The sequence below is a fragment of the Enoplosus armatus genome, chromosome 6 (assembly GCF_043641665.1).
Source record: "Enoplosus armatus isolate fEnoArm2 chromosome 6, fEnoArm2.hap1, whole genome shotgun sequence".
In the NCBI taxonomy this organism is placed as follows: domain Eukaryota; kingdom Metazoa; phylum Chordata; class Actinopteri; order Centrarchiformes; family Enoplosidae; genus Enoplosus; species Enoplosus armatus.
In genome coordinates this window covers 14144782-14160075 of record NC_092185.1, presented here as the reverse complement: position 1 = coordinate 14160075, position 15294 = coordinate 14144782, and the positions used below count along the sequence as shown (strand labels likewise).

The 15294-nt window shown below is 40.5% G+C and overlaps 1 protein-coding gene across 1 annotated transcript; it reads left to right on the top strand.

Annotated features, from left to right (window-relative positions):
• Nucleotides 1-893: 893 nt before the first annotated feature.
• dhtkd1 (dehydrogenase E1 and transketolase domain containing 1) lies at nucleotides 894-12814 on the top strand. The gene is made up of 17 exons (XM_070907222.1): nucleotides 894-1065; nucleotides 1334-1486; nucleotides 2792-3003; nucleotides 3154-3348; nucleotides 3528-3797; nucleotides 4592-4763; nucleotides 4972-5170; nucleotides 5996-6308; nucleotides 6397-6481; nucleotides 6584-6723; nucleotides 6819-6969; nucleotides 7062-7168; nucleotides 8339-8503; nucleotides 8611-8693; nucleotides 8947-9113; nucleotides 11739-11824; nucleotides 11906-12814. The coding sequence occupies exons 1-17, from the start codon at nucleotides 894-896 to the stop codon at nucleotides 12005-12007; spliced, it is 2772 nt and encodes a 923-aa protein (XP_070763323.1). The 3' UTR covers nucleotides 12008-12814.
• The last annotated feature ends 2480 nt before the right edge of the window (nucleotides 12815-15294 follow it).

Genomic DNA, 15294 nt, shown 5'->3' with positions numbered 1-15294 from the left:
CAGGTATGTGCTACTTTTCTCTTCTTGAATGGGAGCACCTGTAAGGTTTCTAATTGTTTCCCCTTTTATATACTTGGGAATTTTAACCGGATTCTTTTCAATTCTAGTTCAGAAATAAGCAGTGAAAGTGTCTTAAATGTTTGGGTGTTTTGCCAACCCAAGCCTCCTCCTGGTCTCTGTAACTCTGCTGGAGGGATGAACACCTTCCCCCAGAAGATATTCCCTCATTTGGTGTTTTGATTATGGTGATGGAAAGCGCTATCTGGCACATTGCTCCAAAATCTTACATAGGTGTTGAATTGGGGTTGAGATCTGGTGACTATGAAGGCCATAGCACATGATTCACATAATTCTACTCACTTTAATTTGGCATCTATATGTTATTTAAAAGTAATGGGAATTTTAGAGCAGTGAACAATTCAAAAAATAATATATAGAAAAATAGAAACGGGTCAGTTTCTTACTAAAACCACTGTGAAATCCTGCTTTCCAACTTTCAAACGGTGGATATGGAATTTACAAGGCACATTTGAACGCAGCACAAATCGCGGTGCTTGACACTTGTTGCGCTCCGTCACCAGGACTACTTCAATTACTTCTGATCTTTTTTAGCTAGCTTATACATTATGTACCGTCACTCCAAAATATATCAAAGTGTACTACAAATACAAACCTGGTGTTTAATAAATATGAGACGACAAAAAGTGACAAAAAGCAGTAAAAGTAAAATGTGTCCTCGTAACAGTGTTGTGAAACCAGTACAGGAACCTCAGCCAATAGGCTTCTGCTGTGGCGTCTCCTCCCATACCGTCCCTCTCCCGGCAGTATGGCCGCCGTCCTATAGCGGTTGGTGTGCGCGCTGCTCTTAAGATTAAAGCATTACACTTTAAAACATGTCGGCCGTACTTTACCTGAAAAAGTCGATGAGCAGACTGCCACCCTGTGTCGCTCGGCAGGTTGTCGGCTGCTGTTATCACACCGAGAAAGGCGTCTATGGATACCGACCCAAACAGACCGAGAGCCGCCTCAAGTTGCAGAAAGACAGCATCGCAGCGCTAAATCAAGGTCAGTGTGGGGTTAATTCACAGTAAAGGTAACTTAACATCACCCGAGAACAAGGCTGGGAGTCTCTGTCTTGCTAAAATAATGTTGCTGACCAAGAAACGTGCGTTACTTCTTGTTTGTAACGTTATTTCATTCCTGTACTCGCTTTATACTCGTGTAAATTGTGTCACTCCCATTTAAGTTGTTCATTTAGAGGATGATTTTGTTGCTCCCAGTGGCTGACGTTGACAGCTCATCCTGACCGCGGCCTGTCTTGCTTTGTGCTCAGATCATGGACTTGCCCGTCTGGTGGAGGCATACAGAGCACATGGACACAAGGCTGCTAAAATTAACCCCTTACTGCCCCAAAAGCCTGTTGCTGACAATGTCCCGGAGATAGACATGTTGACTGGCACCATCAGAGGACAAGTCAACACCTCAGGTAAATACGGCATGCATCATAATGTCTACTCCTCCTTTTAACCAGGATTTGTTACTGTTTATATCTAATCTGTACTTGTTAAAGGGCTTTTACAGTCCAACTAAAGATATAATATATAGTATATTATATCATTAGATTATTATTACTCATGCATTAATAGAAAAGCAGTTGTAGTTGGTTGGGGTGGAGCTAATTTTAACAGTTTTGTACAGGACTTTAACTGATGATTATTTTCATTATGTATTAATCTGCTGATTATTTTCTTGATTAATTGATTGATTGATTGGTTTGTAAAAATTCTGAAAATAGTGAGAAATGTCACAATTACCCAGTGTCCAAAGTGACACATTCACATTGTTTTGTCCAAACCTTCAAATTATTAAAATTATTAAAATAATTAATAGGTAAAGGAGCAAATCTTCACATTTTAAAAGCTGCAGCCACGAAATGTTTGTACATGAAAAATGACTCAAACATTTATCAAAATAGTTGCCAATTCAATTTATGTCAAACGATTAATTGTCCCAGCTGCACATGTACATTTTCATTTCATTTTGTGTGCGAAAATCTTTAAAATCTGTAAAGTAACTAATAACCACAGCTGTCAGATAATTGTAGTGAAGTAAAAAGTATAATATTTCCCTCTGAAATGTAGTGGAGTAAAAGTATAAAGTGGCATGAAAAGAAAAGACCAAAGTAAAGTACAAGTACCTCAAATGTGTACTTAAGTACAGTACTTGAGTAAATGTACTTAGTTAGATTCCACCACTGGTAAAGAGTCATATTTATTCAAATTTTCACGTGCATTGCCAGATAAACTTCACTGATTGTGTTAAAAGTTGTAATTAGATCCTTAAATCAAATTAAAGTACCAATACAACAATGTAAAAATACTCACATACAAGTAAAAGTTATGTATTCGAAATGTTACTGACAGACAAGTAAGAGTATTATCAGCAAAATGTATTTAAAGTATCAAAAGCACTCATCATGCAAAAAGTGGCTCCTGTCAGCTTTACATTATATTATTCAATTAATATTACTGATTCAGTAATGGTGTTCGTCTTAAATGGTCCTCCTCACTGTAATAAAATAATAAACTGTAATAAATTAAACTGTAAATTTAATCAGTGTGATTAGTTAATTTATTTACCGTCCTCAGGTATAAAGTAGTCTTCGATTAGATAAGATTAGAATCAAACACAGCAGTGATCTCTGAGATTAAAGCAATGCTCCCCTCTGTTCACTTGTCGCTCCCCTCTCTACTGTCTGCGATGTCACTGCTCATTCAATGTGCTTCTGCAGGTCTACGCCATTTTGGCAAAGAGGAGGCATCGGTGGAAGAGGTTCAGGCCTACCTGGAAGAAGCCTACTGTGGTCACATGTCAGTGGAGACCAGCCAGCTGAGCAGCATGGAGGAGAGGGAGTGGTTCGCTGACCGCTTTGAGGAACTCAAGAAGAAGAGTTTCTCCACTGAGGAGAGGAGGCAGCTGGCCAAGATCATGCTGGAGTCTCAGGTAGGTCCAGGAAGAAAGAGGAGGATAACATCCATATACAATGCAAATGTGATGTACTGTATTATTTGATGCATCTTATCACATTTCATATGATAATATCATGTGTTTTTAACCCATTGGTTTCTTTACTTTTTCTCTCACAACCTGTAGGAATTTGACCACTTTCTGGCCACCAAGTTTGCTACAGTGAAACGTTATGGAGGTGAAGGAGCAGAGAGCATGATGGGCATCTTCTACGAGCTTTTCTACCAATCGGCCCACAGCGGAGTCACAGACATTGTCATCGGCATGCCACACAGAGGCCGACTCAACCTCCTGACAGGCCTGCTGAAGTTCCCACCAGAGGTTAATTAGCCCTGCACAGCCACATTTAATGAGACATGCATACTTTCAAATTATCTGTGACCTGACAAGATTAGATTGTTTATTTTGCAGCACAAAGAAACAGGAAGTCACAGCCAGCTGCCAAAGTTCAAAGAAGCGTAAAATAACATCAAAACAACGCTGTTCATTTTTCTCTCCAGCTCATGTTCCGTAAGATGCGCGGCCTCAGTGAGTTCCCCGACACCTCACCCGCCATCGGGGACGTCCTCTCCCACCTCACCTCCTCAGTGGAGCTGGATTTCGGAGCTGGACACCCTCTTCACGTGACTATGCTGCCCAACCCATCTCACTTAGAGGCGATCAACCCTGTGGCTCAGGGCAAAACCCGAGCCAGGCAGCAGCTCAGGAAAGAAGGGGACTATTCCCCCCAAGACAACGCCCAGCCAGGGGACCAGGTCATCTGTCTGCAGGTACTGGTTCACAACAACTGATACACTCAGGCAGCCAAGACGTTGAAGAAAAGAAAGAGCGACTTAATACTTTTTCCCTTGATTTGATGGTGACAGTAGGGAGACTGACAGGAGACTTGTGGGGAAACTGAGAGGATTATGACATTCATATGATTACATATAAAGTATTCTAATTCTTCTTTTAGTGCCAGACTGTTGAAGCCTCATATCAACTTATATACAAACAGACTTCTGTATGTATTTTTACTGTATGTATTTACTCAGAACGTCTCCAAACTAAGAGGTCTTGTCCCCTACATTGGAAACATATTAGAAAGTGATCTCTTAATAGCCAGTGTGAAGAGGAAGGATGATTAAAGCAAGCAAAACCTGTTTCAATATTTCTATGTGTACCTGACTGACAGACAGACATGAAAAATTGTGAAACTGTCCTTTAACCTCTTCTCTTTAAACAAACTTCTCAGATGTAACAGTGGCTTAAACATAATTCACAGTCAAAAACGGCACTGAAAATGTGTCCACAGCCACTGTTGCCCTCAAGCTGTGGACTTCCAATATATTTCATCTGAATGCCTTCTTTACTCTTCTATTCTGATCCAGGGTTCATACACTGCAGGAGGTAATAACACTAATAACACCCCTCTTGGCCTTCACCTCATAATGTTTGAAGAGTTTACATCCTCTGTTCAGTGTGGTTGAATGACATTGCATTAAAATGAAGCAGGGAGTTGTTAAACAAGTCCATGTCAAACCTTCCTGCAGAGTTGTCAAAACCTCTGTTCTCTTCTCCACAGGTCCACGGTGATGGCTCTTTCACCGGCCAAGGGATTGTTCCAGAAACGTTGACCCTTTCAAACCTCCCTCACTACAGAGTCGGTGGGAGCATTCACCTCATTGTGAACAACCAAGTGGGTTACACCACTCCGTCCGAGAGAGGGAGATCCTCTTTGTACTGTAGTGATGTCGGTCAGTGAAACTTTTAAACAGCATCCGTATCAAAATAATTAGATACTTTCTTATCAAACATAGAAACCTGTGTCTAATGTACAAATTTTAAATATTTAAAAAAGTCAAATCAAAGTCAAAAATTGTTATGGGAATCTATTTGAAATGCGTGGAAACAGGTCATGTATCCTGCTATAATCAGAAACTAACGCTCACATTTGTATCACAGGTAAGATGGTGAACTGCGCTGTGATCCATGTGAATGGGGATGATGCAGAGGAGGTGCTGCGGGCCGCTCGGCTGGCTGTAGAGTACCAGCGGCTTTTCAGGAAAGACGTCATCCTGGACCTGATCTGCTACCGTCAGTGGGGCCACAATGAGCTGGATGAGCCCTTCTTCACCAACCCCACCATGTACAAGATCATCCGGTCAGTTTAGTCTGTATCACAACACGTCTTCAGCATCTCTTCAAACGTTACTGTGGCATATAGAGCGCATTTATCAAGATTCTTGCGTACAGGTTTAGCGTTTCTATTATCTCTTCTTCTAGGGACATGTCACTTAATAGAGCTGTCAAGTTAGCAACAGAAAGAAATACTGTTATATAGGCATGTCTGGAAAGCACGGTCTTCTTACAGTAGGCGTATTGGTATGCATATCAATATTAACTGAGTGGGACAATACTGGATGTTTGTGTCAGCTTCAAATTACTATATGCATGCTGAACTTCCTGGTCTCAGGTCGCATGATGGAAAGCTTATTCACAGAAATAACATTAAGAAAACAATTGTAGGTCTGATTCCAGTTTATATGCTGCTGCAGATCACAGCTGCTATATATATATATACACGGTACAACATGCTTTTGTATGTTATGTGCAAAAGATGGCTCTGACCAAAGAGACAAAGCTCCTACAAAAAGGAGGTTTGTGATGAGTATAAACTTGGTAATGTGTAACTTCAGTGTTGTTAAAAAAATATCCATAAACTCTTTCAGTCTGAACCTTGTTGTAGCAAGTACCGTTTATCTTGCATTTGGTTTAAAAGTATACAAAGTTTAATTTTAACTTTATTCTACTTGAAATTTCACTTTATTTACATTTTTTTCCAAAATAGATTAAAACCAAGACAGTTGGTTTAGAAAATTCGACACCTCCTTTTTGAATCATTTGTGTGGATTAACACACAGATGTATTGTGGTCAGTGTATATTAAAATACTGGTTAATGAAACGGACATTGTTGCGTCCTCACAGATCCCGTAAGAGCGTCCCTGACTCCTACTCGGACCAGCTGATCTCTGAGGGTCTGATGGCCGATGCAGAGCGTGACGAGATAAAGTCCAAATACTACAGCATGCTCAACGACAAGCTGTCCAACATGACCCTGTACAGCCCTCCACCCACCAACCTGCAGGGCCGCTGGGGGGATCTGGTAGAACCCCAGGCCAGAGTCACCACCTGGGACACAGGTGTCCCCGTTTCCTTGCTGCAGTTTGTAGGAGCAAAATCTGTGGACATCCCGGAGCAAATCCAGCTGCACAGCCACCTCGGAAAGACCCACGTACAGGTATGTCCACCGTCTCTATTATTTCTGTTGTCTTTTGTTGACTTGGCTGCAGCTATATGAGGATTCTTTTCCTCCTCTGTGATCTCAGGCTCGGTTGAACAAGTTGGAAGAAGGGACCAAACTGGACTGGTCCACAGCAGAGGCCTTGGCTTTCGGCTCCCTCCTCTCCCAAGGTCAGTGTTAAGCAGAAACTACATCAGATCAAATTTAAGAGTCATTTAATTTTATTGCTGTCAAGAAATGGATTTGAAGATTTCACATTATTGTTTTTACAGGCTTTAATATTCGAATCAGCGGACAGGATGTTGGAAGAGGCACATTCAGTCAGCGTCACGCCATGGTAGTGTGTCAAGACACTAATGACATGTACATCCCTCTAAACCACATCAGCCCTCAGCAGACTGGTTTCCTGGAGGTAAAATCCTTAATACATTCCTTCTCATTCATTCTTACATGATATAAATTTCCTCCTTTCATGTGGTGTTTTGTGATCTCTTTGTGTGTGTTTAGGTGTGTAACAGCCCGCTGTCTGAGGAGGCGGTGCTTGGATTCGAGTACGGTATGAGTATCGCACAGCCGAAGCTCCTTCCCATCTGGGAGGCTCAGTTTGGAGATTTCTTCAACGGAGCGCAGATCATCTTTGATACCTTCCTCTCTGGAGGTAAACTTCTGACTACTCTGACACTGGTGCTATCAGCAGATTCACAGTTACTCTCATCATCTTCATCAAATGTGAAATTGCTTTGTCCCCAGGTGAAGCCAAGTGGCTGCTACAGAGTGGGATGGTGATCCTGCTGCCTCACGGCTACGATGGAGCCGGACCCGAACACTCATCCTGCCATATGGAGCGCTTCCTCCAGGTCTGTGGGACTGAAATGCTGCAAACCAGTTTCTGATTTTGTGTAAACAGCGTTCATGTTGACATCTCAGTTGTAATTATAACTGGGAAACTGAGATTTTTCTGAAAGCTCAGATATGTCAGACTTGGCACTTAATATTACCTGAAAACCAAACAAACATGGACGCCTCAGGTCATTCAAGGTAATTAAATCCAAATTTAACGGATATAGTTCTATGTTGTCAACACACTGTATTTCTCATCTCTCACACAACCAACTTTGCCATCATACAACCATTGAGTAGTCAAGATGACATGAATGATCACAGGTCGCGTCCCATATGACGTGAACGCTGCAAAAACCACACGCTCAAGTCTCACAAATTCATCGGCTGTTGCTTAATGATAAACCAAAAACACCTCTGAAGTTTTCATGGAGGTTTAATGTTTTACCTCAGCCAGTGCAGAGGTTATCATTTCACTCCTGTCCATTTGTTGCTTTGACATGGAAAGACTTTAAATTGAAACTTTGTGGATCAATTTTCCTTGGCCCCTTCATCATTTTAGGTATTTAGACAGACAGTATTTATTTATCCCTGGGAGACAAAGAGGTATTGCACTGTGCCAGAAAGACCTCAGCAGATGATGTCTGATGTCCATAGAGCGACAAAGCAACATACAGCACACTGTGTTTATGTGCTGGTGCAAAGATCTAAATAAGCAAAATGGCACCTTCATACTGGGAATTAAATGAACTGAGGAGTCATATTTAGATCAAATACTTACAAATACGGCACGTGTCATTATACAGACATGTCTTCAGAACGAAGGGATGTAATGCAGCACAGAGGATATTATTTACAAACCACTAACTGGTGTAATCAATAACAAATCAATAGAGATAATGTTTCTTAACTGGCCACCAGCAATCAGCAAACAAAAGGCTGTGTCCAAAATCACCCCTACATTCACTAGTCCATATATAAAACGCACTCTGTAGTTTACACTGTTGTGAGCAGCAAATTGAGATTTCAACACCTTCATATCCTGTTACAGAGACTCCAGGTTTAAGTTTGGATGTTTCTTAACTGAATGTCCATGCTCTACCAACAGCTTCCTAGTTGGTTATGTTTTGTGTTACACATTACCTGAATTGTAAATGATCACTAACTCGTCCTCTTTCGCCTCTTAGATGTGTGACAGTAAAGAAGAGGGTGTGGACGGTGACAATGTGAACATGGCGGTGGTCAACCCCACCACTCCTGCTCAGTACTTCCACCTGCTGAGGAGACAGATGATCCGTAACTTCCGCAAACCTCTCGTTGTGGTTGGACCCAAGACACTGCTCAGATTTTCTGTAAGCACGGTAGATATTGTAAAGAAGGAACATTTAACACGTGCAACTCCTTTTCATAGATATTTCCATGTAAGTGGCTGAATAATTTGTATGTTCTTTTTTCACAGGGGGCGGTGTCCAGTCTGGCTGAACTGGCACAAGGAACGTCTTTCAGACCAGTGTTAGGTGATACTTCAGCCTCAGCAGAAAGGTACACTTTCATGATTGTGAAGAGACTTATTCTGCAGTTGTGATCCTCAATGTCGGGAAATATATTTAAAGGAATAATTCAACTGGTGGCTTCAAATGTCAACAGTGCAGTGTTTAAGGACTAGTTTTCTAAAACAGGAGCTTTTTCAATTGATGTTTTGAATAAAACCTGCTAAAACTTGGAAGACACTTCAAAAAAAGCATTCTCTAATTACACATTGAACCCAGCCCATTTTCTCTCTTATTCCATGCAGTGTCCAGAAGGTGGTGCTGTGCTCAGGGAAGCATTACTATACCCTGCTGAAACAGAGAGAGGCATCAGCAGCCAACCAGAGCACAGCACTCATCCGTGTGGAGGAGCTATGTCCGTTCCCTCTGGAAGCTCTGCAGCAGGAGCTCAAAAGATACCCCAATGCCAAAGGTACGCATGGGACCCCCCCCCTTCACTGTTCACAGGCATACTGACTTTATAAGTGCCATCGCAACAACAGCTTGTTTGATTGCAGTCCAGTTAATTTCTGTAGGTGTTCGCTTGTAGTGCAAACCCAAGGCTTGTTTATGAAGAAATTAACATTTTCACAAATCTAAGTTAACACCTCTTCTATTCTGTGTACACAGTTGTGAACATTTCAGTGTATAGGACTTGAGTGTGTTCCTCTCCAAACATTACCATTTCTAGTCTTCATGTCACTTAAAAACCAAAGAGGAAACACAGTAGAGGACAAAATAACAGCCACAAATAACCCCACAGTGAATACAAATGTGCTGTAGCTCATAATATGTGATTTAAGGCTCCAACTGATGACTGTGTTTATCATCAGTTATTTTCAATATCAATTAATCGTTAATCGTTGTTTTTGTCTCATAAATCTTATATTGCAGTTACAGTGCAGAAATAAACTCCCAAACTGTAATAAAAAGCAGATGCAAACAGAAAAGTGCCTTTACCTAAGAGTTTAGTTTGTTCCGGATATGAATGTGATGCGGAGAAACTCCATGTTTTGTTTTAATCTTCTTAAGTTTGCTTTTTTTGAGAAATCTATAACAGACACCATCACAGCAGTCTGGCCTACTAAAATACATAAGCTGAAAGGTTTTTCTGTCTTCCTGAGACATAAGTCCTTCAGTTCTCTCTATGTTTTGAAGGTGACACTTATGTTGTAATTGTCCTGATGAGGTTTTTAAGTTCTTCATAGATATCTGTGTTTGTTTTCAGTCTTCAGTGAGAGGGAGTCAAAGTGAGCGATGACCTTTGACCTTTTATTGACAACAGAAAGTTATTTCAGGTTTTATCATTGTTTACTTGGAGGAAAGTGATTTTTCTTCAACACACTTGTTCAGAGATTCAGAGTCACTCGATACAAACATCTAGATTTGAGTGTTGGGCAGAAAAAGATTTACAAAAGCAGCTACACAAGTGAGTCATAGTTGAAGCTGAATGCTATTCAGAAATATCTGTCAACTTCAATAGAAGTCTGACAGTCACCTCTTTTATTAGTGAGTCCTCAAGACAACATTAGAAAATGGATGAAGAAACTAGAAAGTGTATCTGACAAACAAATATCTAAAGTATGAGCTTCACCAGATTGGTATTCACTGCCGGGTTATTGTTAAGTATTATTAAGTGTTTCTGTTATTTTGTCCACCCTCTGTAGCAGAATGAGTGTCAGTCCAGACTGTGATTGCTCCATTTTGTTACGCAAGACTTTCAGAGAATGAGGAACCACTGGTGTCAACATCCTTCTCTTTACCCACAAATCCTTTGTGTTTGTGGGTTGCTGACTGCACTTAGTGAAGATGGTGTTCGCTCTTCTAATGAACAATTATGGCACATCAGAGGAGGAGAAAGCATTTACCTCAGTGTTCACTCATCGGGGGTTTCTTCCATCAGGCTGTCTGAAAAAGTCAAATGTGTTCTTGGGGTTTACTGTCTATATTCTAAGCGTAAGAGAATATCCACTACAGCACTGGTTATCATTTGAAGGCTTTGTGATTTTACCAAATTTTAACAATGATAAACTTGTTGGCCTTCAGAAAGCTAACATGCTTTACCAGCGCAGCAGCCCGTGGATCGTAACTGTTAGCATCGCTCTTATCCATAATGTCCACCCATTTCTGATGTTGTCTTTCCAACTTTTTTATCCGTGTTCATTATATCGTTCAGTCCTCCCTGTCTGCTCGAAGCCTCTCGACTGATCTCAGTCTGTGGAGCTGGTGGTATTCCCACAAGCCAAGCAATTGGTAACTATGTTTGTCAAAGGCAGCTTAAAACTAAAATAAGCGCTCCAATGTAATAATTTTCATTAGCAATTACTCTACTGATTCTTTTCTGGATCCTAAAATGTCACAAAATAGTTTTCTAGACATATTAAAATTACTCATTTTATTGGACCAGCTGTCCAGAACCCCAAAATATTAAATTTACTGTAATATAAGACAGAAAGAAGAAAAACAGTAATATTTATACATGAGAAACTGGAACCAGTGATTTTTGGGGGGCATCTTTGACTTAACAATTAATCAATCATCAAAATTGTCGCTAATAATTTTTCTGTGAAACAACTAATCGATTTATTTAGCTAATCATTTCAAGTTTAAAGAATATTAAACAACTGTATTACATCCTTTCTTAAATGTATGATCCCTGTCTCGACAAGTGGAGTGAACCACCAGAAACACTGTTGAGTGAAGATTGACAATGATTTATTTTTTTTTCCATTTGCGTCATTACAAATGTCATTGTGATTCTGAATTAGGTTTTCTTACCTCTGGAACAAAACCTGAAAGTTCAGGTTTCACTTCAGCTCTCTATTTCAATGTTCTCACCTCCCTAAACTCACTGAAGCAAATCCAGTTCCTGTTTGATCTGGAATCTCTCTGCTCTGTGGTCGAAGGGAGAAGAACAGGACAAGAACTTCAACAAAAGTGGTCCCTGAACTACATGAACAAGTCACATGTTTGGCTTAAACTCACCTTGAAAAACACAGTCAATCATATCCTTTTTTACTCTCAATGTAATGAATTTTTTTTTTTAATTCTCCCACAGATTTTGTATGGAGTCAGGAGGAGCCTCAAAACATGGGTCCCTGGTCTTTTGTAGCTCCCAGGTTTGAGAAGCAGCTGGCCTGCAAGGTGAGCAATGTTTCAAATAATACAACGTAAACCCAAATTGTTGATATCACACATACTAGACGGTCTCTGTCTCTTTCTCAGCTCCGTTTAGTGAGCCGACCTGCTCTGCCCGCCCCTGCTGTCGGTATCGGGACCCTCCATCACCAGCAACAAGAAGCCATCCTCACTGCTACCTTCTCCTAAGACTCAACAAGACTGGGAACCAAAATAACCAGAACACAAGCCCCAGTACTACACTACATACTGTATCTGCAGTGGTCTTCCCACCATTGTTGCTAAATGTGCAGGGCTGCTACACGGCAGATATACGGGACCTTTTAGACCATGTGGATTGTGTGGTTGTGTGGTTTTAAAAAAAAATAGAGAATAGTATTGATAATTTTATATGTGCTCTTATAGTCAAACGCAGGTTTTGATTATTATGTTTATGGTTTGAAGGCTGCACTTCCCCCCCCTTCACTCATTTACTATGCCTGCATTCTTCATGTGTTCAGTTACAAGGCACTATGGTAAGAAAAAAAGGACAACTGCTAATGTGAGTCGGATCTGATTCGAGGCCTTAGAGACGATGTTTACAGTGTGACTGTAGTTACGAACCACTTCTAGCTGACTTTTAGCATCGTATTTGTAGCGCTGGCGACTGTAGCTCACCTGTGTCAAACCTGTACGGGCTCCATGTTTCTGGAAGCTGATCAGTCGTCTCATGCTTTCAGTCTGCGTGAGTTGTTAATTTTTGTACTGTTATAAACACAAAATATCAGTATATATTGTTAGAAATCTCTGAGCATTGAAATATTTGCGTAACTGGATTTCTGAACAAACAGAGAGGTGTTACCATTTGGCTGTTAAACACTAGATGTATTTGGACATTTCATGGTACAAATTTGGGGCTAAGAACTTGATCATCATTATTTAATCATCGTTTGAACTATGACTTGAATTAAAAATAAAGGCATTTAAGGGCTAATGTAAATAAACCAAATCAGAATATTCAAGTGGAAATATTTTCAAATAAATCTATTTTCACGTTTATGCATCATGTTTCTTTTCTCCTGTATGAGAAATATATGAAATACATGAAAATAGGGTCTTTCAAGTAATTTTTCTATTGATTGTTGTTACTTTATGGTCAACTAGAGAGTAGATTGTAGATGTAGTTTAACACCTGTCACTCTCATTCTGCTTACTTTGACCTGTTATAAAGACTTATAGTTAGAGTCAGGGACACACTGATGGATAAACCCAAGTAAATGTAGTATACCGTCCTTTTACAGCTTGAATTCAAAGTGTAAAACTTTCTAAATATTGTTAAATTCAAGTCTCTATTTAAAAAAAAAAGAACTTCACCAATTTAGTTTTTCACTCCGATAACATTATCGGACAGTTTTTTAAAAAAAACACAAAAATTGATGCAGCGGAACCAGAAATATCTTCTTTTTATTCCAAACATTCTTCTTCCCCATCAAAACCTGGCACCTACATTTCCCACAATGCAACGTGGTCCCTAACAGTTTAGTCAGAGACTGGTGTGTTATGCTAGTAGAAGGCTAATGTAGCCTCGGGCAGCTAGCCTCAAGCAGAGATGAGGAGCAGGCTACAGAGGTCTGATGGTGCTTTGTAATTTGAGCAAACTGTAAAATCACAAATTTTATACTTAAGTATATTTTAATTTAAGCATCGTCTTCAAAACCGTTTAGAAAGGCATGAATTAGACAAGCCTAGAGTTTTTATTCTGTTCCAGCTTAATCATCCCTGAAGTTTTATTTGAATCTCATTTCCCTCATAAGACTGTAAGTCTGAGAAAAGGAAACAAAAGTCAACACTTCAATCACTTCATTTGGTTTTCTGTTAGTGCCTTTGTGGTGAACAAGTAACTTTTCCTCAAACTTTTCTCTTGTTGGTTGTTTTCAACAGAAATGATCTCACTGAGTATTGTGTCGTGTAACAGTACTACTTGAGTAGGATATTCCTGGTTTGAGTCGCCGCCCTCGTCTCAGATTTTGTCGAGTGATTTTAAAACGGCTCTTATAAATGACTGTTTCCTGGTCGGTGAAACAACTGAAACAATCAGCACCTCTGTAGGCAGGACTGAGATTGGTATCTAACTGTGAGCCAGAATCCAAACAAATAAATAAAACGTGGGTGAAATTAACGCAGCTATCAGTAAAACCGACTAAAATGGCAGCACTTAAATCAGAGCAGCACTTTGCGCTGACGGCGTTCCCTCAAAAGAAAGATGATTTTGCTGTTCTGCCCCCTTGATTGTGGAAAATTGTCCATCTGGTACTTGAAGACGCGAGTCCAGTGGATTCAACACTCATAGTTGTTTTTCCCTTGATTGTCATTTTTTATTTACATAGTCTAAAATCACAAATCCCTATTTAGTCTCAACAGGTTTGACAATCTGTACAGTATATGACGTTCTCTCTCCTTAGACCCTTGATTTGGATACGAAAAAAACAAAATACATTTAATGGGCAACAAGAGCAAGAGGAGGGACAGACATGCAACATATGAGTAGACACAAATAACGATCAACCATAAAATCATGACTGCTTTGATGGAGGATGAAATGCAAGAAGCTTAGAGGCAGGACTTGTTGTATTGCAATTAACTGAGACTGAAGATGATGGCCTGGACAGACACATCAGTCACAGGAGGCTGTGTAGCCTACAAGTGCTAGCATTGTTTGGCAGCAACCTGAAAGTTGCTTAAACCTGCAGTAATGTATTTTCTTGGCCACTGGGGGGCAGCAGAAACAAGTGGTGAACACAACATTGACATATCGTCACCTTTTAAGTTGATTTGGCAAACTTGTTAGCAAACAGTTGCTTATTTACACATCCAGCAGCTATGAAGCAACAATATAATTCATTTGGAGTCGTGTTTGTGTTCACCTGATTAATATAAGTCCAATATTCACTCTCTTTTAGCTCTGTTTTTAGGCTCTACCAACTCCTGAGGGAAATATATCTGGCTCTTTCTGTTCACCAGCTAACTGTGTCCGTCTGCTCTCAGGTAGTGTGCAGTGGGTTTTTAGAGCTTTTTCCTCCTTATGACCTGTGTACTTTTTATACTGGTTTTGAAGCGGGGGGGGGGGCAAGGGTCACCTGCTGTGCATGGGGTCCCCATTAGCCTTGTCCTGGCCACGCCTCTGCCTTTACATTTCAACACACATTATAAATGAAAGCAAATGTTTGTGCAACGGACACAAACAGGAGACTTGGTTGAAATGTGAAAAATGTATTTCAGCAGAAACGGACCCCGACACGGATCAGTCCGGCGGAGTTCGCACCGGGCCGGTGATTTGGTGCAATGCGAACACTTAAATCGTTCATTGTGCACGCTGTCAGATAGATAGGCGGGAGCAGCAACCTCCCACTCCTCCTATTGCTATAACAACCACAGGGCGGTCGGTGTGACTCGATGGCTCAGCAGCTCGGATACGACCGCCAAGTGTCATCCTCCTG

Excerpts from the sequence above, each read along its gene's own strand:
- dhtkd1 (XM_070907222.1), top strand. The coding sequence starts at position 894 with ATGTCGGCCGTACTTTACCTGAAAAAGTCGATGAGCAGACTGCCACCC. Across the intron at positions 1,487-2,791 it reads AGGACAAGTCAACACCTCAG|GTCTACGCCATTTTGGCAAA; the intron begins GTAAATACGGCA and ends GTGCTTCTGCAG. Across the intron at positions 6,724-6,818 it reads AGCAGACTGGTTTCCTGGAG|GTGTGTAACAGCCCGCTGTC; the intron begins GTAAAATCCTTA and ends GTGTGTGTTTAG.